Source organism: Pseudonaja textilis, chromosome 7 (assembly GCF_049901715.1).
Source record: "Pseudonaja textilis isolate UNSWEBS1 chromosome 7, rPseTex1.2, whole genome shotgun sequence".
Classification (NCBI taxonomy): Eukaryota; Metazoa; Chordata; class Lepidosauria; order Squamata; family Elapidae; genus Pseudonaja; species Pseudonaja textilis.
Genome location: NC_141996.1, coordinates 22765876 through 22792586, shown reverse-complemented (window position 1 = coordinate 22792586; position 26711 = coordinate 22765876). Strand labels below are relative to the sequence as shown.

The 26711-nt window shown below is 37.3% G+C and overlaps 1 protein-coding gene across 1 annotated transcript; it reads left to right on the top strand.

The window, feature by feature from the left end:
- The first annotated feature begins 845 nt into the window (after positions 1 to 845).
- On the top strand, positions 846 to 26711 carry HSPH1 (heat shock protein family H (Hsp110) member 1). Its single transcript, XM_026708849.2, has 18 exons — positions 846 to 1228; positions 4021 to 4078; positions 4675 to 4815; positions 5011 to 5133; positions 6815 to 6914; positions 9963 to 10096; positions 12444 to 12688; positions 13538 to 13766; positions 14851 to 14957; positions 16103 to 16236; positions 17827 to 18026; positions 18586 to 18717; positions 18958 to 19095; positions 19865 to 19990; positions 20474 to 20581; positions 20668 to 20787; positions 25258 to 25419; positions 25918 to 26711. The coding sequence occupies exons 1-18, from the start codon at positions 1122 to 1124 to the stop codon at positions 26110 to 26112; spliced, it is 2559 nt and encodes an 852-aa protein (XP_026564634.1). The 5' UTR covers positions 846 to 1121; the 3' UTR covers positions 26113 to 26711.

Below are 26711 nucleotides of genomic sequence, written 5' to 3'. Positions count from 1 at the left end.
ACAGGTCTCTTAAGAAGGGGTTCAGGTCAATAGTAGACAATCTAAGGTTAAAGTTTTTGGGGTTTGGGGAAAAAGCCAGAGTCAGGTAGAGTATTCCAGACCACTCTGTTGCTGAAGTCGTATTTCCTGCAATCAAAGTTTGGTGTGGTTAACCTTGAGTTTGTATCTATTGTTTGCTCTACTGTTCTTATGGTTGAAGCTGAAGTATTCATTTGCAGGTAGGACATTGCAATGTATGATTTTATGTACTATATTTTGATTGGACCAGAGGCGGCGTAGTTCTAAGTTTTCTAGGTCTAGAGTTTCAAGCCTGGTGGCATAAGGTATTCTGCAACGAGTAGAGGAGTGGAGAACTCTTCTTGTAAAATATTTCTGGACTTTTTCAATTGTGTTAATATCAGATAGGTAATGTGGGTTCCAGACCGATGAGCTGTATTCAAGTATTGGTCTAGCAAATGTTTTGTATGCTCTAGTTAGAGCATACAATGATATTACCAGAAAAGAAGCTACTTAGGATTAGACTACTTTTTTAAATTACTTTTTAAAAAGTGAAAACCAAGACACTGCAAGCACCTATTAACCGACATTCCACTCAAGAGGCGCCAAATCACACCGATAACTTTTTCCTATGATAAGCCAAAGACAGTAGCAGGTCCATAGCCGCATTTCTTCCCGCGAGCAAAATCCTCGCGCGCATGCCCTCGCAGGACCTCCCGCCGCGCACGCCTCTTACCTGCGTCAAGCGGCGAAAGATTGGGAGATGCTCGGCGTCCGAGGTCGTCCTGGTAACAGTAGCGTCACCCGATTCCGGGTGTTGCCATTGGCCGGGAGAGTTCGAGAATACCCGAGAAGGCGGAAGCGGAAGCCGCACGTGGAGCCGGCGAGTAGCCGCCGCAGATTCTGGAAACTTCTGCCTATTGTCATCTCGAAGTCTTTTTTTCGCTGGAGGTGGCGAGTTTCGCGCGCGGGTGGGGCGGTTGAGCGTGGCACCTTCCCGCAGTGGATGAGAGGATCCTTTCCTTCTCCCCCACTCTCTTTTTCTCGCGTCTCGGACTGACTTGGGAGTTGAAGGCAGCGAGCGGGTGTTTCCTTCCAGGAGCGGCCGGTAGAGCTGCCCAGTCATGGCTGTGGTGGGCTTTGATCTAGGCTCGCAGAGCTGCTACATCGCGGTGGCGAGAGCAGGCGGAATAGAGACCGTGGCCAACGAATTCAGCGACCGATGCACTCCGTACGTAGCCGGCAGCTGAGGGTGGGCTGCGGGGGGTAGCGAATTGCCAGCAAAAGGGGAAGGGGAGGCAACCCGTCATCAATAACGGGGCTTGTCAACTCAGAAACGTGGAAATACACGTTGGGCGTATTTATGGGGATAGGGTTTCACGCTGCAGGGAGCGTGGCTGGTATTTGAGGTTTATATAGAGCTTATTCGCGAAGAATTGGACCTGGCTAGACTAGCAGCCCTCCCTTTTGATAGCGAGTGGGGAGAAGTGGGGGGTTATTTGGGTCTTGTTATTTCCTAATCAGGCTACCCCCCCCCCCCTTTAAAGAGCCTTTATCCCCTCCACGTTGCTTTTCGTTCAAAGTTCTGTGTAAGGATGCTTTGGCAGGTTGGTATCCCTTTGTAAAGCCGTAGAGCTTTCCCTGGAGTAGTTGTGCCTACGAGCAGGAATCCTCCCTTGTCTTTTGCGGGAAGCAGAAGGCCGTTTCCCTCTTTAAGAAAAGATCGCGGCTCGGAGTAATGGCTGCGCCTTCTTTCAAGCATACGGATTCCCTACCCCGCCGTTATTTTTACATCTTCTCAGTGTAGCCTTATTGCACCCTTTCTATAGTTCATGCAGGGGAAATATAATAATGATAATGATAATAATGATAATAATGATGATAATAATAATAATAATAATAATAATAATAATAATAATAATAATAATAATAATAATAATAATAATCCCACCGTCCCAAAAATAGCAGCCAGTAGAGTTGCTATATGACCGTCGGATCTGTTATGGTAGGATGACGGGGGTATTTTGATTTTTGGTCTTTTCTTTTGGGTGTTAGTTAAGTGGGATGCTGCTGTAGTACCTTTTCACAATTTTGTTGCCTAGGCATATTCCCTGGATAATGAGCTTCTTCTACTTGTGATGCTGTGAAGGAGGTGGGAGTAGAGGGGTGATGAGGGAGGTTGAAGGAGGAGCCTGCTGGTTTCTGAGGAGGCATGATGCAGTAGGATTATTAGGCCAACTTCAGCTAGAATCTGGAAGCTTCTGGAGTTTTCTGTTACTAGATTAAGATAGGAGATAAAAGACAGGGGAACACCCCCCACCCCCCAAAAGGTTGGGTTTTTCTTTGCCCAGGGTATTAGAGAGTCTTCTGGGGAGGACAAAAATCAGACTGACATATCCATGATATAGGGATGCCCACTTCTTTGCATATTCAGAGATTGTTGAGGTGTTTTCCTTGACACCAGCAGGAATTAAATTACAATTAAATTCATGATCCTCTGTTAGGTATTTAACACTATAAAATCCAAGGTTGTGGATTTAATGGATTGTATTTTAGAGTGGAATAGGTAATGTTTACAAACAAGATGAAAAGAGGTGTCATAGTTTGTAAAGGGGGTGATTGGACATTGCTAATTCAAAGAAATAGGTATATAGTGACATTTCTTAGAGGATCTGTGATATGCTTCCGTTGCATGCCAAGTGTTAGTATGTAATTAACGTTCTTTATACTTTTAATCTCGGTGATAAGATTCCCCATTGTTAGTTTTTAACTTTAGTATGATTGTTCAGCTATTCTAAAATTAACCCTAACACTTAGTCCTGATAAACCATACTTTATTGGATATAGATATACACACACACACACACACACACACACACACACACACACTTATTTTTCTTGGTACCAAGGTACAAATAGAGGTGTATAACTTTTTCCAGGATAAAGGACCCACTTGGCTTTGTGAAGCTTGTATTGAGTCCTCAAAATTGAGGGGCCTGGAGAAGAACTTTATTTTGTTTACGTAATAAAATGAAAAGAATATAACATACCTTTTAATATACTTATTTGGCAGTAATGTATTTAATGATTTCCCATTTTTGTCATATTAAAGTAAGGCTTTGGAACTTTTAGAGATTAATGGAGTTATATTTCAGGAGTCACATGTGGCCTTTGGGAACTTTTAAGCTAACTGTTTAAGAAATCATTGGAAACTATAATTTAAAACAATAAGAAACTCACTGAATTTAGAATAAATTTTAACAGACTAAACTGTTTTTATTGCTTAATTTTAACAAAGCTATTTTGAAAACAGTATTACAACATTCATTTATTCTTTATGACATTATCCAGTTTGCTTTTAAAAACTATTTCATATGATCAATTAAATGAAGATTACATAGCATAGTTTTATCAGTGCTGTACAAGAATAAGCACTGTGTATTATGAAGGAGACAAATTCAACCCAAATTTCATTCCCAGATTGTGCCTTCTATAATCTAGTGGACTGTTTGCATACATGGAGCAGGGGTGTCTTTTGATTTTAAGCTTTTAAAAAAAAATTAAATTAGTTGAGGGTTGCCCACAAATCCTTCCTTGTTTCTCTAAATCATGGGTGTCAAACTCGTGTGATCACATTGCTGTCAGATGACGTTTTGCAATATTTTTCCCCTTCGTGGAGCTGGATTGGGCGTGGCGTGCCAGTTTGACACACCTGCTCTAAATTATGATCAAATGTAGAGAATTCTAGCTCTTAAAACAGTTTAAATTGTCAGGGTTGTCCAATTCATATTTTTTTCTAATTGCATTACTGCTAAGGTTCTTCAATAATTTTAACACATCAAATGTAATAAAATAACTGTAATGTTAGCAATTGTTCCTGTTAAGGTACTTGCACTGTTGGTTTATTAGTAAATTATTCAGAATTTTCAAGGAAATACTAAATATAATGACTTGGTGCTTTTATATCTTTCTATGTCATATGAATAAACTTTCCAGTGATGTTGTCTTTATATCACTTTTCAGTTCCGTAGTGTCATTTGGGTCCAAAAACAGGGCAATTGGAGTGTCTGCTAAAAATCAGGTAAGTTGCTTTCTGAAAAGAGCAAGATAAATGGTATTTGTATCTTTGGTATACAAATTACACAAAGGTGTGATTAATAACATAATAGTGATATTTTTGGAGTAAAGCACAAAGTAAATACTTGGTTCTTTTGTACTGTTTAAATCCAAGAACTAAATCAGAAATCCAAGATGTCATATAATAAAAATAGCCAACTTTAATGCGTCTTCCAAATATGTTATATTTCCAGTATCCTGCCTTCATATAAAGGGCACTAGGTGTTTAGTCACGATCAAGAACCGAACCGCAACACACAAGGTGTGTGTTTGTGTTTTCTTGGCATTTGATACTGGTGAAATCAAAATGAAAATAGTGGCCCAGTGGGTCCCTACGACACTTCTTTAAATATAAGGGAATAGCTGCCCAATTCTTATGAGGTAGCATAATTACAGCAATTTAATCAGATCCACATTTGCTTCAATATAAAACATAATTAGGGCAGAAATTAGAAATATTTCTTCTTTCATCCATGCATTTACTATTATATTTTTAATTAGCAATAGAAAATGAAGTGTGAAATTGTTTTAACCACTGATACTATTGTCTCCTTTTTACAGCTAATTACACATGCTGACAACACAGTATATAATTTCAAGAGATTCCATGGTCGTGCATATAATGATCCTTTTATTCAGAAGGAAAAAGAGAATTTGAGCTACTGTGTAGTTCCAATGAAAAATGGGAGTGTTGGAATAAAGGTAAAAATGTCAGTATTATATTTACAATTTCCTAGGCAAAAACTAGTTGTGAAAAAATTGTGGAGATGAAACAAGAGAAGCACTGACTTGCTTTCTATTTCAAAACAAGATTTGGGAGGAGTGTTGGAAATTCAGTGTCTAAAATGTAAGTGAAGTATTTGAAATGGTATATAGCTTACTTCCCTCTTTCTGCAGGTAACATATATGGATGAAGAACATTTATTTAGTGTGGAGCAGATAACAGCTATGCTGCTGACTAAGCTGAAGGAGACAGCTGAAAATAACCTCAAAAAACCTGTAACGGATTGTGTTATTTCAGTAAGTAAATTGACTAAATTTTAATTTGAAGCTTTTTGTTTGTCTAATAGTTTCTCAAACACTGTAAGCAACTTTGAATATCACTTGAATCTGAAGGCAGGGTAGAACGTTATTGTGCTGTCCAGACAGTTTAGAGTTAATGGGATTTGGGATAGTTACTTAGGCTTTGTGAGCTGTCCCCTTAAAGGAATTCATCATGGTAGATGTAGTTAAAAGTATCCTGGGAAATGTAGTCCATGTCACATGACTGCATCTGTAATCCTGATTGGTTGCTATATTGACCTTTGTTGGGTTGGGGGAGGCTCCCTCACTCTTCTCAGAAAACCACCATACCATGCAGCTGCTTCAATCATCATGGGATTCAGACCTTTTCATCTTTCTACACTACAAGACAAATATGCAAAGGATTGGACATTAAGAAGAACAGTAGAAAGATGAAAAGGTCTCAACCCCATGATGATTGAAGCAGCTGCATGGTATGGTGGTTTTCTGACAAGAGTGAGGGAGCCTCCCCCAACCCAACAAGGGTCAATTTAGTGACCAATCAGGATTGCAGATGTGGTCACGTGACATGGACTACATTTCCCAGGATACCTTTAACTACATTTACCATGATGCATTCCCTTAAGGGGACAGCTCACAATTCCTAAGTAACTATCCCAAATCCCATTAACTCTAAACTGTCTGGACAGCACAGGTATATTAGGGGTCCCTAAGCCTCAGTCTGTGATCCAGCCTGCAGCCTTTTGGGAATTGGGTCACGCAAATAGTAGGTGAGCACATGAAACTTCATTAGTATGTGTGCAGGAGCTAGGTTGCACATACAAAATCATCACCACCACCACCACCCTGTGTTGCTGCTGCTGCCTGTCCATGGAGCCAGAAAGTTTAAGGACTGCAACTATATGGGATGCTTGCAGTTGTGCTCTTGGTGAAAGAAAATTGACTTTTAACATCTGAATGAAACAGTGCCCCTCTCCCATGGTTATATAGGATATAAATTCTTTAAAATGAAAAATAACAAAAAGTCCTACTTAAAATATACAAAACAGGTAAAAAGTAATATCTAATGATTTCAATTTATTCATTTATTATCTCATCTTTATTACTTTATAAATAACTCAAGGCGGCAAACATTCCCAATACTTCTTCCTTCTCCTGTTTTCCACACAACAACCACCTTGTATGGTGAGTTGAGCTGAACACAGTTACTGGCCCAAAGTCACCCAGCAGAAACTACAATGCTGATGTGGCCCTCGAAGAACTCCAGTTTGACACCCCTGTCTTAGAGCTTATTTTCTCCTAGTCGGATCGGAAGAGAAAGAAGCATTCTTACTAAACAAAAATGTTAATGATACCTCCAAAATTATTCTCCTTTCCACTGACTCAAACAAAAAATGAATCTACTTTTTCTTCCATAAGTTAGTTTGTTTTAGAAATAGGTTAACTACTTTTCCAAAAAATTGCTTATAAAATGAAAAATAAAATTTGTTTTAATTTTTATTTTAAGCAGTGCTTAGTACGTTCCTAAAGGACAATTATTTCACTCACAAGAAGTGAATGTACTTGTGAATGACTTCATAGTTAAAATCATGTGACTTATTTCAGAGGATTTGAGTTTTAAAACAGAATATTTCCCTCATGAATATCTGATTTACGTGGTTATAATTGCCTTCTTCAGGTGCCATCATTTTTTACTGATGCTGAAAGAAGATCACTGCTTGATGCAGCTCAGGTTGTTGGGCTAAATTGTCTCAGACTAATGAATGATATGACAGCAGGTGAGTAATTTAAGATCATTTCACATTTATTTCTAGCATAATCTACATGTGCGTTTAATAGTTTTCAATAATAAAGCAATGTTGAAACCAAGATAATGATAGAATAATAATCCCTTACAGTAATACAAATGCTGCATACTCAGCAACATTATTACCGTATATACTTGAGTATAAGTCAACCCGAATATAAGCCGAGGCACCTAATTTTACCACAAAAAACTGGGAAAACTTACTGACTCGAGTATAAGCCTAGGGTGGGAAATGCAGCAGCTACTGATAAATTTCAAAAATAAAAATAGATACCAATAAAATTACATTAATTGAGGCATCAGTAGGTTAAACTAAAAAGGCATGTTGCTTTCATTAGTGTCAAGATGGCATGAATTAACATGGCATAAATACTCAGTTGCAAGTTAACTTCATTCACTCTTGGCATTAAAAAATGCCACGGGGAGGGAATTATTATCTAATTAAATCTTTCACTAGGACAGTTGAGAATCAGTTTGATGTTCACAATTTCCTCTTTGAAAGAGACCAGTAAATAGGGAACAAGAAGATGAAGAAAAAGAAGTGGTTTTTTTTTCACACTTTTCACACTGCAGTGAACAAAAATGGCATCATAGGAACAGGCTTATTCTCAGTCCAAAGGTTTGTTTCTGATTTCTTCCCTGATTTAAGGGAAATTTGGGAAACGATCTCACCATCATGAAAGGTTTAATTGATTCACTAACCCAAAAGAAGATGATGATGATGACAGCGGGAGGCAGGAGTCACTCTCTCCCTTGCAAGAAAAAAGCAAGAGCCGTTCTTATGATCTCTCTCCCTCCCTCTCTCTCTCTCTCTCTCTCTCTCTCTCTCTCTCTCTCTCTCTCTCAAATGCAAAATCCTGGGGTTTTTGCATTTGCAAGGTGCAAAGCGGCAGCGGCGGATCGCGCGTGCTGGAAAGGGCTTGACTGTATTCCGGGAGAGAGAGAGAGAGATCATAAGAACGGCTCTTGCTTTTTCTTGCAAGGGAGAGAGTGACTCCTGCCTTCCGCTGTCATCATCATCTTCTTTTGGGTTAGTGAATCAGGGCGCTTTCATTGCACGGTGGAGCTTCTTGTCTCGGGAAACGCCGGGCGTCGTTGCTGCCCCCTGAGGGGAGGGCGATTCTGGGCTGCGCAATTGGGGGACTTCGTGGCTTTGGGTGGGTGGGTGGGTGGGAGCGAGGACGGATGGAGTCCGCGAAGTGGGGTTTGCCTGCCCTTGCTGGCTGCCTCTGCTTCCTTAGGGGAGGGGGCTCATCTGGACCAAGGGTGAGTTTCCCCTGAAGGATCTTCCATCACTTTTGCCTTCTCCCTACGTCTTTCCTCTGTTAAAATCCCCCCCCCCCACATACACACACACTTATTTTTGGGCGGATACATTTCATGTCTGAGCATTCTCACATGACGGTGGGTTTTTTCAGAGGGGAATCTGTCACTCGAGTATAAGCTGAGGGGTTTTTTTTTCAGCACAAAAAATGTGCTGAAAAACTCGGCTTATACTCGAGTATATACGGTAGTTTTCCAAAGGCCTTTATGATGGGCATTGATCTGATTTTGGTGGTATGGGGCCACAAGAAAAAGACACTGTTGCTCCAGGCCCCTTAATCTCTTACTAATGTGGAACTGTTTACAAATTTTGTCTGGAAACATGTACTGGATGAGTTGATTCCACATGAAAGTGGTCCGGAAGTTACCTAGGAGCCAGACTAAAGAGGCTTTTATAGATAAAAAACCAGAAAGTTGAATTCCACATGGGAATATAGGTAGTTCTTGATTTACGACCACAATTAAGCCCAAAATTTCTGTTGTTAAGTGAAACATTTGTTATGTGAATTTTGCCCCTCCTGTGACCTTTCTTACCACAATTGTTAAGTAAAATCACTGCAACTGATAAGGTAGCAATTTGGCTGTTAAGGGAATCTGGCTTCTCCACTGACTTTGCTCGTCAGAAGGTTGCATGTTATACATGTTAATGGCAGCAAGACTACTTTACGCACAGAAATGGAAGGTCCTCTCGATCTCCACAAGGGATGAATGGCTGCAAAAACTGATGGGAGTTAGCAGAGATAGCTAAATTGACTGTTTTGATTAAAGAAACAAAAACACAAATACCTTTATTTCTACTTGGAAACCACTTCTAAACTTTGTGCTTGAGGTGAAACTTTGATTTGGGGGTATATCGATTAGATAGATTTGTTGTTATAGGCATGGCTAGTTTCTATTCTTACGAAAAAGTAAAAAGTTGAGGGTAGGTGTTAGTGCCTTATTTTACTGCACCAAATTAGTCGGAAGTCAATGCCTTTTTTTTCTTTTTCCCTTGCTTCCACTTCCCTTTTTCCTTTCCTAATTTTCCTAATATTTACTTTTGTATTCTCTTTGTATGTCATATTATAAATTAATAAAAAACTATATTAAAAGGGGTTTCACATGACTTTGGGACACAGCAGTGGTCATAAGTATGAACCAGTTGCCAAACATCTGAATTCTGATCGCATGATCATGGAGATGCTACAAAGGTGGTAACTGAGAAATGGTCATGTCACTTTTTTCAGTGCTGTTGTAAATTTGAACAGTCACTAAATGAACTGTTGTAAGTCAAGGACTATCTGTAAAGCATCTCAATATTTGAAACCCTCAACTTGTTCAGTTTAGCTTGCATTTATGTGCCAAATTAACATACTCACTGTACTTTACTGGGACTGTTCTTGAAGACCATCTAAGAGCTGCAATTGGTACAAAATACAGCTATCTGCTGTCTAGCAGAGATCAGTTGCCACAGCTATGTAATACTTGCACTGCAAGATTTGGATTGGTTGTGTACATTTCCAAGTCAAGACGTTCAAATTCTCCATTGTTTCTCTCCTATGCTAATGTAATTGATATTCTAGTTCTGGCTGTAAATAACACAGCACTTCTCAGCCTGATGGTCTTCAGATATGTTAGATTACAGCTGCATCATCCCTCACTTGGATTTTACTGGGCACACGCAAGTCAACACTGAATTATTTCATTTTGTTTACAGTTGCCCTGAACTATGGGATTTATAAGCAGGACCTTCCCATTGCAGAAGAGAAGCCACGAATAGTGGTGTTCATAGATATGGGCCATTCAGCATTTCAAGTATCAGCCTGTGCTTTTAACAAAGGAAAACTCAAGGTAAACAGAGTTTAGAAATCAGTGCAAGGTTGCCTTTATATGAAGTCCAATTTTATGCATGGTCCAATGAAGGGCAATTCTGTGCATGTTGGATTAGATCTGTAATGTAGGTTGAACATACCGTTCAGCCACGGGGATCAGTTGGTGACTTTTGCCCAGTTATTCCTTCTCAGCCTCATCTTCCTCACAGGATTTTTTAATTATGATATAATGAGAGAATATTCCAATATATCCTGCTTTCACTTCTCAAGAGAAAAGGCAGAACATACATACACTGCTCAAAAAAATAAAGGGAACACAAAAATAAGACATCCTAGATCTGAATGAATGAAATATTCTTCTTAAATACTTTGTTCATTACATAGTTGAATGTGCTGACAACAAAATCACACTAAAATTATCAATGGAAATCAAATTTAGCAACCCATGGAGGTCTGGATTTTGGAGTTGCACTCAAAATTAAAGTGGAAAAAAACACTACAGGCTGATCCAACTTTGATGTAATGTCCTTCAAACAAGTCAAAATGAGGCTCAGTAGTGTGTGTGGCCTCCACGTGCCTGTATGACCTCCCTACAACGCCTAGGCATGCTCCTGATGAGGTGACGGATGGTCTCCTAAGGGATCTCCTCCCACACCTGGACTAAAGTATCCCCCAACTCCTGGACAGTCTGTGGTGCAATGTGGCATTGGTGGATGGAGTGAGGCATGATGTCCCAGATGTGCTCAATTGGATTCAGGTCTGGGGAACGGGAAGGCCAGTCCATAGCATCAATGCCTTCGTCTTGCAGGAACTGCTGACACACTCCAGCCACATGAGGTCTAGCATTGTCATGCATTAGGAGGAACCAGAGCCAATTGCACCAGCATATGGTCTCACAAGGGGTCTGAGGATCTCATCTCGGTACCTAATGGCAGTCAGGCTACCTCTGGCGAGCACATGGAGGGCTGTGCGGCCCCCCTTAAGAAATGCCACCCCACACCATTACTGACCCACCGCCAAACCGTTCATGCTGGAGGATGTTGCAGGCAGCAGAACGCTCTCCATGGTATTTCCAGACCCTGTCACGTGTCACATGTGCTCAGTGTGAACCTGCTTTCATCTGTGAAGAGCACAGGGTGCCAGTGGTGAATTTGCCAATCTTGGTGTTCTCTGGCAAATGCCAAACATCCTGCACCGTGTTGGGCTGTAAGCACAACCCCCACCTGTGGACGTCGGACCCTCATACCACCCTCATAGAGTCTGTTTCTGACTGTTTGAGCAGCCACATGCACATTTGTGGCCCGCTGGAGGTCATTTTGCAGGGCTCTGGCAGTGCTCCTCCTGTCCCTCCTTGCAAAAAGGCGGAGGTAGGGGTCCTGATGCTGGGTTGTTGCCCTACGGCCTCCTCCACGTCTCCTGATGTACTGACCTGTCTCCTGGTAGCGCCTCCATGCTCTGGACACTATGCTGACAGGAACAGCAAACCTTCTTGCCACAGCTCGCATTGATGTGCCATCCTGGATGAGCTACTCTACCTGAGCCACTTGTGTGGGTTGTAGACTCCGTCTCATGCTACAACTAGAGTGAAAGCACCGCCAGCATTCAAAGTGACCAAACCATCAGCCAGAAAGCATAGGAACTAAGAAGTGGTCTGTGGTCACCACCTGCAGAACCACTCCTTTACTGGGGATGTCTTGCTAACTGCCTATGCTTTCCATCTGTTGTCTATTCCATTTGCACAACAGCATGTGAAATTGATTGTCAATCAGTGTTGCTACCTAAGTGGACAGTTTGATTTCACAGAAGTGTGATTGACTTGGAGTTATATTGTGTTGTTTAAGTGTTCCCTTTATTTTTTTGAGCAGTATATAATAAATAAATATCAAAATAAAAATGAACAGAGTGCTATATATTCTCCTAGGTTATTTTTGAACACAGAAGAGACAGTAAATAGCAGGCAGCAAACATAGATAAGTGAAGAAAAATATCTGTCCAATGAAGTAAAAATGACTTTTAAAGATAAAATTTGTCTAGGCATTCTAGAGTAAAAAGATGGAAGTGGAAAATATATATATATGCATGGTTGCAAAACGTTACATTGGAATTAATATCTGTCAGGTTTCTTTATAATGTCTGTTGGAGAAATACATAACTTGATTGGATGGGTGGAAACTTTTGATTCCTGGCAGTGCTGTTTGCTATGCCTTGGAAACAGTAGTAAATCCATACTTAAGCATCAACATTATTCTTAAAGAATGTTAGGTGATAGGATCATCTCTTTGTCTTTACATTTGTACTGAAAATGTTTGATACATGGATGATAACAGATTGAGTAATTCACATTCTATTCTTTTTCTTCAAATTAGGTTCTTGGCACAGCTTTTGATCCCTTTTTGGGAGGAAAAAACTTTGATGAAAAACTAGTGGATTACTTCTGCGCTGAAATAAAATCCAAATACAAACTAGACCCCAAATCAAAAATACGAGCTCTCCTTCGTTTATATCAAGAATGTGAGAAGCTGAAAAAGTTAATGAGCTCTAACAGCACAGATATTCCACTTAATATTGAATGTTTTATGAATGATACAGATATCTCTTTAAAGATGAATAGGTAAGAGATGAATGTGGCTAGAGTATTTTTTTTAATCATGTTGCTAGTTCAGGTCTAGTGATCTAGCTATTCTGTCTTCCCCCACAGTGACCAACCAGAAGAACACTGAATACAATAGAACCCTCTTTCTCTTGCTCATAAATTTCTGTTCAGTTCATAAATATGGAGGCTGCCTCATATATAAATTATAATTGTGAAGATGTTGCTGTCATGCTGAATCCATAGAGACCCTGTTACTTACAACTTCCCTTTGTATTAGAAGCTTATCAAATTTATAAACTTACATAGATGAAGATAAACTTGGTTTTGAGAACACTGTTCTTGGTTATGGGCATCGTCTTTTGTCATTGCTACAGTGGATTTTATTATTCTCCAATACTTTGCATGTTTTGCTTTGATCCAGCCGTTCAGGAACTTACTACTCATTCCTTTGTTCACACGTGTTATTGTCTATAGCATACATAAACATGCCAGGTAAACTACATTCAAAACACGAATGACAAAGCTAGCAATTTCCTTAGTCTTCCCAACAGGCATTTTAGAATATATTATTCTTAATACCTTCTTGCTATTTTCATAAAACTGTAGGACCAAGTAAACAACCTTTCAAGGTTAACTGGGATATTTGGAATGTTGAACATTTGTTGTGACATTTTGCCAAAAGCAAAGAAGCATTGTTGCTCAGTTTTCAGAAATGGTTTAGTCTCATTTTAGAACATGGTTCAGGTTCAAGTTGGACTACTTAAGTGGCTGTTTTTGACAGGCAGTTTTTACTCAAGAATTGCTCATTCTTGAGTAAATTGAAAATTTGGCACATTTTTCATACCTATTAACATGTTTATATTTTAGATCCCAATTTGAAGAATTATGTGGTGAGCCTCTGCAAAGAATAGAGATTCCTCTTCGTTCCTTGATGGAGCAAATCCAACTCAAAGTAGAAGATGTGAATGCTGTTGAAATTGTGGGTGGAGCCACACGTATGCCAGCTGTTAAAGAGAAGATAGGGAAGTTTTTTGGCAAAGATGTTAGTACAACCCTGAATGCAGACGAAGCTGTTGCAAGAGGCTGTGCTTTGCAGGTATTTTCATGAAAACAGTTTTTTAAATCAGAAATAGGATTGGATGGAGAAATATGTTTAGTTCTCAATTTAATTCTACAGAATTTTCACTTCCCAAACTCATCCAAATCTTTTTATGGCTTTTTTGCATGCAAATTTAACAGAAAGCAGATGACAAAAACAAGGACTAAATTAACCTTGTTGCCATTGCTTATTTGAAGTGTGTACTTAAATATCACTAGGTCTTTAATGGACCTTGTTTGGATACTGAACAATTGCTAATTGTGGAAATAGTCTCCATGGAAAAACAGTTTGTTTAAAGTAAGGCTGAAGTAATAAAAAATCTTAATCAGTACTGATATATTTTCATGAAGTAGACAGTTTTTAAAAGAACAGATTTTGGAAGGAATGTAATTAGGCATGACTAACAGTGGTGGTGCTTAAATAATGGTGCCTCATAAATTGTGTAGTCTTTCTTTCAATGTAAAAATAAGGACTTGATAAAGATATACCTAAAATTCAATAAGAAAAAGTCTTGTTTCTGTAGGGATTGTTTGTGTAAAAGCATTGAACATGTTCTTCTGATCTACTTCTGTGTTTTCTTTCCTAAAATAGCTTTAGTTCAAATAAGCAGAAAAACAAAAACAAGCAAGAATCTTTTGACACGTGAAGCCCTATAAAGGCTGTTAGTTCTTCCCTTAAGCTGGATTTCAGATACCAATTTGTGAATCCATATCATCTTACTCAATTTTATACTATTCTTTCTTTAAGGTTTTGCAGAATCGTTTCGTAATTGCAGTTTCGGGCTAATGGGATTATCTGGAAAATTTTGCTTTGTGGATAATAAAGCTTAAAGAATAATTAATTAATAGTATTTATTGGAGAAAATATAACTTATTACTCTGCTGAAACTATGTTGAAATTAAAAATGTTTTCTTTTATAAATCTCCTTTGTGAGATTTGGCTTTGTAATAAATAGTTAGCCAGAACTCTCTTTTTCAAATCAATAAAATTATCAGTTCTCACTTCCTTTTATGAACTATTTTAATCTGACTTCTTAGAAAAGCAATAACCAAGTGCCTTGTATTGCATTTTCATTTTCCAGTGCGCAATTTTGTCTCCAGCTTTTAAAGTTAGAGAAATCTCCATCACAGATGCAGTTACATTCCCAATATCATTGATGTGGAGTACAGAGACTGAAGATGGGGATGGGTGAGTCATAACATCAAATTTCATATTTCTCTGCAATAGCCCTATAATGTAAATATTGCCTCTTAAATTAAAGCTATCACATTTGACTGAATTCTTACAGAAGAGTTAACAAAAGAAATTAAGTCATAAATAACAGTATATTATTGAGAAGTTGGTGATCCTAGTTCAGTGGTAGCCACTTGAAGTGGAGACAAATTCAGAAATCTCTTGATCTCCTATCATAGTTTCTGTAATAATTTCATTCATTCATTCAATTTATAGAACAACCTATATCACCAAGACTTGTAATAATACAACTAAATAGCAGTTGCAATAGTGATATGTGAACTGGAGCAGGTTTTTCATTCTTGTTCACATGCCTTTCAAAATGTATTTGAACTCATTTGTCACCATCATCTGTGACATTGATTTTAATATTCAACCTTTTAGACAATATAAATTTGTCAGTTGTATGTTGCAATTGTACTAAATCTTTCATATGACAAATTGGCAGGTGTGAATACATTGCCAGGTTCAGATCTTAATTATCTTATTGCCTGAGGCTTCAGCTCATTTGCATTGGATTATCTGGAATATATATTTACAAAAGGGGTTTCTCATTTCAAGAGCTCTTGAAATGAGTGGGAACTATGCATACATGCTTTATTAGCTTCCTATTTGGTTCATGCTTGATAGTAGAACCTCCTAAAAGCAAATTCCAAATTATTAACAATTGGGGAAAGAGTTATAATGAAATATTGTACTTATGCACAAGAATTGAAATGTTAGATTATTCTCTCCCTATATCCAGTCAGTTTACAAGGTAGAGACTAATACACTAATACTGACTAATACTGTTGGAAGGAGTTAAAAAACGATTTGAAGGTACCCCTCCCACACCCACTCACACAGCCACACCTTTAAAGCCCTGGGCACAATACAGTTCAATACCATCCCAAACCCTAAAGTGAGTTTTGAGATTGAGGATAAAACATTGTATGTATTCTCTTCTGTATTTTTTATTTAGTATGCATGTTATTTGATTAAGATAGGACTCATGAATAAATAGATAATTAAGCAGTTAGGATCTGGCAGAGCAAAAATAATAATACAATAAGACTTTTCTCAAAGCTATCCCAAATCCTTTCCCTCCTTAATCTAACTAGGATTCATGAAGTTTTCAGCAGGCATCATGCAGCTCCTTTTTCCAAAGTCTTGACATTTTACAGAAAAGGACCGTTTGAGCTCCAAGCATTTTATTCTGATCTCAGTAATGTCCCTTACCCTGAAAAAAAGATAGGTAAGTGGTTGTGTGTATAAGAAGAATCTCTGAACGTTTTTAATATTATTGGGTATAGGAGGGATATTTGAAATATTTGGAAATTCAGGAACAGAACATTGTGTCCCCACTCTGGCCCATGCCATGCCAGGGGTGACTTGTTTGTGAGAGAAAATACTCTGATCTGAAAGTAGTTTGACATGTTCAGTTTGATTTACTTCCAGAATCTGCATATCGTCTTAAAATGGCACAGGCCAGAGAATGAAGCAGAACATTCTGGAGTTTCCAGGAATGATTTGTTCCTCAATCATGAAATTTTCTTATCCTTAATATAAGAACAGCAACAAAAATAACTTCTGTAGGAAAGGACTTTAACTATGTTCATAGATAATACAGGTACTGCTCAACGTACCACTACAATTAAGCCCAAAATTTCTGCTGCTGAGTGAGACAGTTCTTAAGAGAGCTTTGCCCCATTTTATGATCTTTATTACCACAGTTGTTTAGTGAACCCCTGCAATTGTTAAGTTAGTAAAGTGGTTGTTATGTGAATCTGGCTTCCCAACTGACTTTGCTTGGCAGAAGGTAGCAAAAGGGAAACACATGACCTCGGGACACTGCAACCGTCATAAATATGAACCATTTGCCAAGCACCTGAAATTTGATCATGCGACCATGGGACTGCTCAGTGCCATTGTAACTTTGGATGGTGACTAAATGAATAGTTGTAAGTCGAGGACTACCTGTATGTGTTTATTTTATTGTTTTGTTTATGTAACTAAGTGAATTCTGAATAATGGAATAGTAGAGTTATATTTTTTATTTGTAACATGAGTATTTATAGAGAGCCTCGGTGGCGCAGTGGTTAGAGTGCTGTACTGCAAGCTACTCCTACTGCAATTTGGCAGATAGAGTCCCACCAGGCTCAAGGTTGACTTAGCCTTCCATCCTTCCAAGGTGGGTAAAATGAGGACCCACATTTTGGGGGGCAATATGCTGACTCTAAACCATTTTGAGAGGGCTATAAAGCACTATAAAGTGGTATATAAGTCTTAAGTGCTATTGCTATTTATAAAAGGTCCCCAAAACTTGCAATAATATAACTGAAAAGCATTGTGCCATAAGCTTTTACTGTAGTCACTGATGCTGCTTAAAGCAATCTATGTAGAAATTGAATATTTAAAAGAATTAAGACAGTCAAGTGCTGGCTGCTAATCTTTTGGCACTAGGAGCCCGTTTCATAAAAAGAAAATAGCTTTTTTCATCGAATTATGTGCCAGTATGTTTGGGAGAAAATTGATTTGCTGCTAATAAACATAGTAATATTATAAATTTCCATCAGGTGTGAATTCCATTATCGTTACTTAGCATATTTATGTTTAACCTATCTTAGCATTCATTTGGAACATTCCTTCCAAGAGTACAAAATATGTCCTGGTAATCTGCCACTTTGCAACATACAGCACAAAATTAATAACAAGATTATATAACAAATCATGGGCGATGTGGATTTTCTGTGTCCTAAAAAACAACTTGCTGTAGGAAGCTTTAAAATCTTCATTCTTTCGGAAATCTAACCTTCCATATTTGTGATTGCTTTCTTGTATTCAGGCAAATACATTATCCAGAACATTGCAGCTCAGAATGATGGAGAAAAAAATAAAGTTAAAGTTAAAGTTCGCATCAATAACCATGGCATTTTTAGTGTCTCTACTGCGTCAATGGTGGAGCAGATGAAAATGGAAGAAAATGAAACTCCCAATATTGAAGCTGAAATAGAACCTCAGAATCAAAAATCTGAGAGCTGTAATGTAAGTTGGTCTCCTCACATAGGAAATTTAGAATCTTTATTAAAACTAGCAATGGTAGCATTTCAAAACATAATGATCAAAATGCGTTAAAGGTGGGGCGATAAGAACATATTTTTTTTGCTTCTTGAAGTCTTCAAAATTCTAAACCAGGGATGGATGAAAGTTCCAAGTGCAATAAACTTTAAAACTCGGTTTAACCTGAATGGGTTTTATTCGACAGTAGCCAAACAAATGTTTGCAAATTCTCAACAGGGAACAACTATTTGGAGCAGTACAGTTATTACAGACTGTGATTTTTATTTTTATTTTCCTCGGTAAGGGATTTTGAAACTTTAATCTACAATATCTGAGCATACAAGATTATCTAGCAAATTATCTACAGATGCTTAATGGTGCTTTGCTCTCAAGAGATAAATTTTCATCCATTTTATGATGCTTATAGGTGCACAAATGCTCTATCTTATATTTCAGAGGTATCAGATGTTAAGTTTATTTTGATTCCTTAATGGTTTTTTGTTGTTACATTTTCACATCTTTTGCGCCTGGGCTCCCATTTCAGAAAAATGTCCTGCAAGACAACACTGAGGCTGGATCTCAGTCCCAGGCACAAACAGATGGTCAGCAAACATCACAGTCTCCCCCTTCTCCTGAGGTTCCCTCTGAAGAAAATAAAAACCCCAGTGGTGAAAAAGTGAGTGTCTTTTAAATGTGTTCTCTTAGGGGGAAAATGTAACAGTATGTAGTTATACTTATGTAAATGATGATCTACTGATGCTCTGGCAAATCTGCATTAACTAGATCTCATGTAGCGGTAATGTTGAAATTGCACCAAGAGAAAAGTACAATACTGGGACAAACTGGATTCTGTTATACAGGGTTTTTTTTCCTGTTAGGCCCTGATGTAATCGTGGTATTATATTGTTCACTCTAGGGAAATGAAAAGAAAAGTGATCAACCTCCAGATGCTAAGAAACCCAAAATAAAAGTGAAAAATGTTGAGTTGCCTATTGAAGCTAATTTAGTATGGCAGCTTGGGAAGGATCTGCTGAATATGTACATTGAAACAGAGGTATGCTAAATGATCTGCAACATCTATATTCTGTTTTTTTCCTTTTAGTTGCAAATTTGGTTCTAGAAAATGTATTGAAGCTAATTAATAGCTGAAAAAATAATTATCAGTTAAGCTGTTGGAGATGAGAATATGTTGATTTTTATGTCAATGATGGGGTCATTTCCATATTTATTAGATCTAATTGTTGATACAATTTTACTCATTTTTAGGGTTGTTGACCCTGGCACCATGGGAAATTGCTATGCAATCTAGAAGCCTGGCTGATTAGGTATTTGAGTGTAGTTTAATTTCTTAACCCTTCATGAGTGGCAGCTGACTTAGCTGAATCAGTTCCATGACCCAGGAGGCTCATGGAATGCAATAGATGTTCAGCCTCTAGAGCTTACATTTAGTTAGCTGCCAAATTTTATCTCTTAATCTATACTGTATAAAAAATATTTTATAAATACTCAAAACCCACAATAGGTGCAGTTGACACTTGATCTTGTAAACCTGGTCAGTATTTCTGTGCACGTTTTTTAGATATTCTCATTACTGTCATAAATTCTTTATGTGTGATAGAATGCTCTTTACTGCATTATTATCTATCAAAGTTAGTGTTTAAAGAGAAAATCACAGCTTTATAACATAGGATGCATTTTGCTAATCATTCATTGAAAGTTGTAAACAAAGCTTTTGAAGAGATTTAATTGAAGAGGCAATTATACTGTACTATTCAAAGCCTTAAGTACTGAAGACTGTTCTTATTATTGTTTTTTGTAAACAGGGCAAGATGATCATGCAGGACAAATTGGAGAAGGAAAGAAATGATGCAAAGAATGCAGTTGAAGAATATGTTTATGATTTTAGAGACAAGCTGTCTGGACCCTATGAAAAATTTGTGTGTGAGCAGGTAGTTGTTTTATTTATTTAAAAAACACTTATTTAAAATAGTTCATCCAGAAAACCAGTTTAGGATATTTACAGTGCAAAAATTAAATATTATAGTCACTCATTGATAGCACAATCATTACATGTGCTGGCTAGGAATTATCTGGGTACAGGTGCAACATGCTACAAAGTATCAGTTTGAAAAAGGGTAGTTCATTTATAAAATCCTCATTTAAAGCCATTTAAACTGGCTTTCATTTTATTGTCTCAGCTTTCAGTGGCAAATTCTTAAGTTTGCAATAGCTTTTAAGATTCCATTGTTCAATTCTATTAAGCATATGTACCTCTCTTCTGCCTGTTTACTCATTTTCTTCCTAAAATGTATTAATTGTATTTATTATTTTACATATGATTTAAGAGCAGTTTTATGAATGCAACTAATCCAGCTATTAGCTGGTGGTTGGTGCTGTTAAAAGAAATAAACTTGTTATTAACTCTTGCTTAGGATCGCCAGAATTTTTCTATGCTGCTGTCAGAAATAGAGGATTGGCTATATGAAGAAGGAGAAGACCAAGCTAAGCAAGTCTACATGGACAAATTGACTGAATTAAAGGTATAGCTAACTTTCATTTTATATGTTGGATTTTAAAAGTGCTAGTGATTGCTGAAATGGCCTGTTACTATTCTGATCTCTTTTAGAAATTTGGAACTCCAATTGAAGTCAGATATCAAGAAGCAGAGGAGCGGCCAAAGCTGCTAGAGGAACTGGGACATAAGCTTCGAATATATGCTGGGATTACAGAGGAATATAAGAACAAAGTACGTAATTGTAGTTATAATACACACTTGAACTGTGAAGTGCTCTCTATTCTCTTTGTAAAATGTATTCTGATCAGTGGTGCTTGACATTACTTAACCATTGATAATTTTTTTATTTATGGTGATATAGACTCCACTGCTACCAAAACAATAAATTGTAAGAAATCCCAGATTTTAGAAGAGTATCCTGAAATACCGTGATAATTGTTATGCTGCAAAGCAATGGGGCTTTTCCAATAGGTGGACACAAAATAGAATATCGAGTTTTATTAATTAGGCTGAACTGTTGGGCTAAACTGAAACCTGGAATTTTTGCTTATTTCAGGTTTTTCCAAGACACATTTTAGAAGGATGTCATAAGTGAAATAGTATTGTTGTTCATTTCCACTATTATGAGCAGGAAATCATTTTTACTTGCCCCTTATTTGGCAATGTTGATCTGATATCTATTTGTGACTATGTGAGAATATATACTCTCACATTGCTCACCCATTTTCTTGAATCAAATGCAGCAGAACCAGCCAGTCCAGCTATCCTTTCTCTCCAAATCTAATGTGTTTTTTTCCCCCTAGCATCCCTTAGTTGTGTCCTCCCAATGGTATTTTTCTCATGGTCTTCTGCTAAGAAACATTTGTCTCCAGATCAAACCTGCCCGTTTTGATCTGTGTACAGATAACTTAAACCTGGCTGTTTCATGCATGAACTATTTTGAATATCCCTAAAAGGAACTCATAACATGAATTGCCAGCCAGGCACAGAATGCAAATTTTATAAAAGTTACTTTTTACATTAATTTACATAACACATTTTGGTCACTGCAACCATTCATCAAGTTTTAGAACTGTTTTTATTTACATTTTCCATTATCCTTATATTTGTGTGAATACTTGTTTTCGCTTATAATCTGCATAACATTTGTGTTAGTCAAGCTGAAATCTTAATGAACTAAACTCTATATGAGAAAATTGATATGATTTTTTTTTTTAGCGGAAAGGGAACAGTTTTTTTCAGTGCAAGGAACACGAGCAGGCTATTTAAAGTTCCTAATGCCATACCAGAAAATGTAAATTTATGTGAACTTCATAAATCTGATTTCTTATCTAAACTTTCCGGCTTGGTGGACCAGCACAAGCGGGGGAGGGGGAGGTGAGGATGGTTCTGTGTGAGGGCATAACTCCATGGAAATTTGCACACAAACAAGCATGTGCGTCTGCTACTCGTGCAGTTGGAGCTGTGTGTGCCTGTATGCTCGCCCACCGGTTGTACAGTCCGGTTCTCGGCCCAGGGGCAAAGGACTCCTAATCTAAAGTATAACAATCTAAAGTGATTCAGTAAGCTACAGTTCTAAAAACAAACAAACTATAATTTAGTGACCGCTTACCTTCCACTTAAGCAGTGAGCCAACACAATAAACAATCTGATTACTTATATGAAAAGTTAGAAATTTGGATATATGGAAGTGTAGCCTTGTAATAATTGGCTTTGCTGAAACTGAGTGGAAGGAACAGGAAAAATATACATGATTAACTTATATTTTGATTTTAAGTTAATTATGATTAATTTATTTATATTTTACACTCACCCTTGGTCACCTCATTCCTCATGGATCTGCCTTTAAGGGCATTCAGATGTTTCAGTTGGCTCAAAATGCAGTAGCCACATAGTGAAAGCTGCACTTGTTACCAGTTTGCTTCTGGGTGCAATTCAAGGTACTGGTTACCTTTAAAGCCCTAGATGGCTTGTGTCCCGGTTATTTGATGGACCACCTTTCCCCAATACCTGGCGCAACAGAAAAGAAGGCAGGATATATTGCAGGTCCTAACTATCAAGGAAGTACATCCGATTTGACCTCAAAAAAGGGCCTTCTTGGACTTCCAGTTTGTTCCGTGTCTGTGCGGAATCCACGATCGTGCGTGGTTTCGCCCAAGCTCATTTGCTGGAGGGTCCCAGTTGGGACCGGAGCCATCCTGGTGGGGTGGTGAAGAAGGGGGAAATTGCCTGGAGGGTCAAGGGGAGCCGCAACTCCTCTCCCTGACAGGAAAATCCGTCCCAAAGGCAAGCTGCAGTGGTGTTCTTAAAATGGCCACCATGAAGACGAAGAACACTCCGGGAAACTTCAGTTTTGTGCTGGATTGTGAACCAGGTAAAGGACATCGCTTTTGAGATACCCCGGTATCAAATTTAAGGACTATTTTGGAGGAAAGTGTGTGGAAGTGGCGACCAGAGAAGGAGAGAAAGAAAATGGGTTTTTAAATTTGGATTTGATTATTCTATTGGACTAATCTGAAGGAGAAATTTAAAGGAAAATACATGAACACAACAAAGGTTTAAAAATTAAACTGGACAGATATTGAACTGTGGGCACTTAAAGGGCATAATTAAATGCTGGAATTGAGTGTGTTGAAAAGAATAGCTAATGATTGAAATTAGCAAACCTAATATATTCAACAAAGAAAGTTAAAGACTCAAGAGCTCCACCTGATGGTACAGGAAAACTTTAGTATGTTTTAAAATGAGTGTCTAGTCTTTTTGAGACTTTGGATTTTGGAACTTGAAAGAATAAAAGGAACTTTACTATTGCCAGTAATTTGGGAAACAGTTGAGAGGCCGATTAGAGGATTCGGAATAAAGACTCAAGAGTATGAATTATTGAAAATAAACTCAAAGATATTGGCTGAAATAATATACTGGACTCTGGGATTGAATATATATATATATATGCTAAAGAAGATTTCAACTATTAAGGAAGAGGAAAGAAAAAAGGAGAAGATATAATGGAGGAGCTACTTGTTGATATACGACTGGACTCACAAGATATAAGATCGGATATGCAAGATACAAGGGACATGCTAAAAATTAAACTTGAAATGTGTAATTATGTACTACGGAAATTAGAAATGGTGACTCAGCATACACAAGAACATAATAAACTAGAGGAGGAGGAGTTCTGTAAAGAAGAAGCCAACTCAGAAGGACAAAACCAACAATTATTTAAGCAGGAGGGAAAAGGAAATAGAATTTAAAAATTGTGGTCTGATAGGATGATAAAAGGGAGAATGGTTCGGAAAATGGTTAAAGAGAGAAGGAAAAAGCAGAAAAAGGAAGCACAAAAGAAAAATCAAAAGAGGGAGAGAGAAAAGTTTAATAACGGGAATGAGAAAAGGAGGGGAATAAGAATAGGGGGAAAGGGAATCAAGAGAAAGGACCAGAAAATAAAGAGGAACAGGAAACAAACAAGGATGAAAAGAAGGTACACTGTTCAAAGAGTTGAGAGATAATGAGTGAAAAAAAAAGAGATAAGGGGATTCCGCAAGGCAATGTGTTGGGATGTATAAGAATATATTGAAAATAGCATTTTGTAATGTATAGAGTAGATGATTTATAGAGAAAATATAATGCGGAATCTGAGAAAAATATATATATTTGTGTTTTATACTAGATAGGGAGATTGATATTAAGGAAGAATGAAGGTGGTTAGCTCGAATTATTAACTAGAGGGAACAATTATATTTATAGATAAGGATTGATAAAATGACAATGTGACAGAAAAAATAATATGAGAAATGACAATAGAAAGATGAGAATTTTAGATAACATTGAAAAATAAGATATGAGAATATACTAAGAAAAATGGAAGATATACTAGGATTTGAAATTGAATAAATGAACATAGAATTGAGATGAGAATTTTAGATAATATTGTAAAATAGGATAAGAGAACATGAACTGGAATTGGATAAGATAAGCTTAATATTTAATAATGATAAGGATGACGTAATATGAAATTAAACAAATAAAATGAACAGGTAACTATGGTCATGTTTGTATTAAGATGTGAAACCTGGAACCATAATGCTTGCCAAATGAGAATTTTTTAATTAAAAATAAATAAAATGGAAACAGGGAGAAAATTGAATAATGAAATTACTAGGTATGTTTAACTGATACAGTGGTAGGCATTTGGAGAGAGTAAGGTTGAAAATAAATATTGAAGAAGTATGAATTAATATGAATATATGCAATGAGAGATGTATAATATACTGATGCCACACTGTTAATGTATTGTTATATGTAGATTGAAATAAAAAAATTGGGGGGAAAAAGGGGGGCCTTCTCTATGGTTCCTGCCATTGAAACATCATTCTTTCAGGGATAAGACTGGTGCCTATCTTATTTTTCTGCATTGCCTTGAAGGCATGTCAGTGGGTTTGTGTTTGGGAGCCTCACTCAGAGCTGATCAAGTGACTTGTCTGATTCCAGTAATGCTATGGGGTGCAATGGGAGATACCCTGGAATCACTGTATCTGAGTTGGGGAGCTATATAAATTTCTTTAATAAATAAATATTATTGGCAAATAAAATAGCCCTTAGTTGGTGAACAAGAATATTAGTGCGGATACATAAAGCTTGAGATAACCTTGAAGAAAAAATGCTTATAGCGAAAACTAACATACTGCATTTTTGTTTCAGGATGAGAAATATATTCATATTGATGAAAGTGAAATGAATAAAGTAGAGAAGTGTGTCAGTGACACAACAGAATGGCTAAACAACATTATAAATATCCAAGCTAAACAAAGTCTTGATCAGGACCCTGTTGTTCGTGTAAATGAAATCAGAAGAAAGCTGAGGGTAAGTATTAATTAAGATGCAGAATCTAAATGTCAAAGAAAAAGCTAAAATTCTTGTATCACATGTGTTTCTTATGATTCATTTTTCTGGTAATGTCCAATTTAAATCTGGTCTGAATAAAAAAAAAAGGACAGAGCGTAACAAATGTAATGGTATTAGCATAAAATTAAATAGTTCCTCTGTCTCTCCTCATATCTTATACGACTATTGCATGTCAAAATGAGGTAAGCGGGAAACTGAGCAAGATAAAAATGAGTGGTGTCTGGTATTTATTTATTTATTCATTTAATTTCTACATGTATGTATTGTAGTTTCTTCAGTTATTGGGAATTAATAGGGCTCCTGCATTTCTTCGTGTAAACGTACTGCAAAATAATGTTAGCCTTACTTTCAGAGTCATCACATCTCACTCAAGTCTAAATAAAAGCAAAATGTTTGCTTTTTGGACTCACAACGAGAGTTGCATTGTTTCACTCTTGTAATGTTTTTCTCTTGTAGGAAATACACAGTTTATGTGAGCCCATTGTTAACCAACCAAAACCACAAATAGATTCTCCTAAACAGGAAGAACCACCAGATACATCTATCAACGAAACTGAAGAATTAGAAGAAGAAATCAAAAACATTGAGACTACACAACAAAATGGTGATTGCCACATGAATGAAAGCCCAGTTAGCATGGACTTAGACTAGCCTATTGCATTTCAGTGAGGAATTTCATTGTGGTAAAATGTATTATGTGATATTAGGGAAAATATGTTTGGGGAGTTATTTATATTTTGGAATTCTGTTATATTATGTGAGGGATGAATATATTGACAAGCTAGAAGTTGAAATCATGATAATTTTAAAAGGAAAATTGCCTTGGTAACTTTCAGATTCCTGTGGAATTGTGAACACTGACTAAAATCATCTGTGCAGGAATTTAACCCTTTGTATCAATTAAGGCTAAAGTGTCTTGAAATTGTTGCAAAAGGCACTGCTCCTTTGAAATGAGTGCACTTAGACCTTTTGTAGATGCCAAGGTAGTTTTTCTTTTGTCTCCAATTTTGTTATGTTTCTTCCATTGAAAATCATTCAGTCAAAAACAAAATGAAAGCCAAGCTTTAAAAAGTTATTTCTATCATCGTCGGAAATATTTGCTAGAAGATGAGAACAAGTATGTGAAGCAGCATGCACAATTGCTTACATTTCACTTTAGTGTGTGGAAAACCAGATGAAGGTAATACATGGGTTTTGTTGTTGGTTCCTGTGATGCCTTTAGTGAGCTTTAATAAAGTTCATGAAAATGG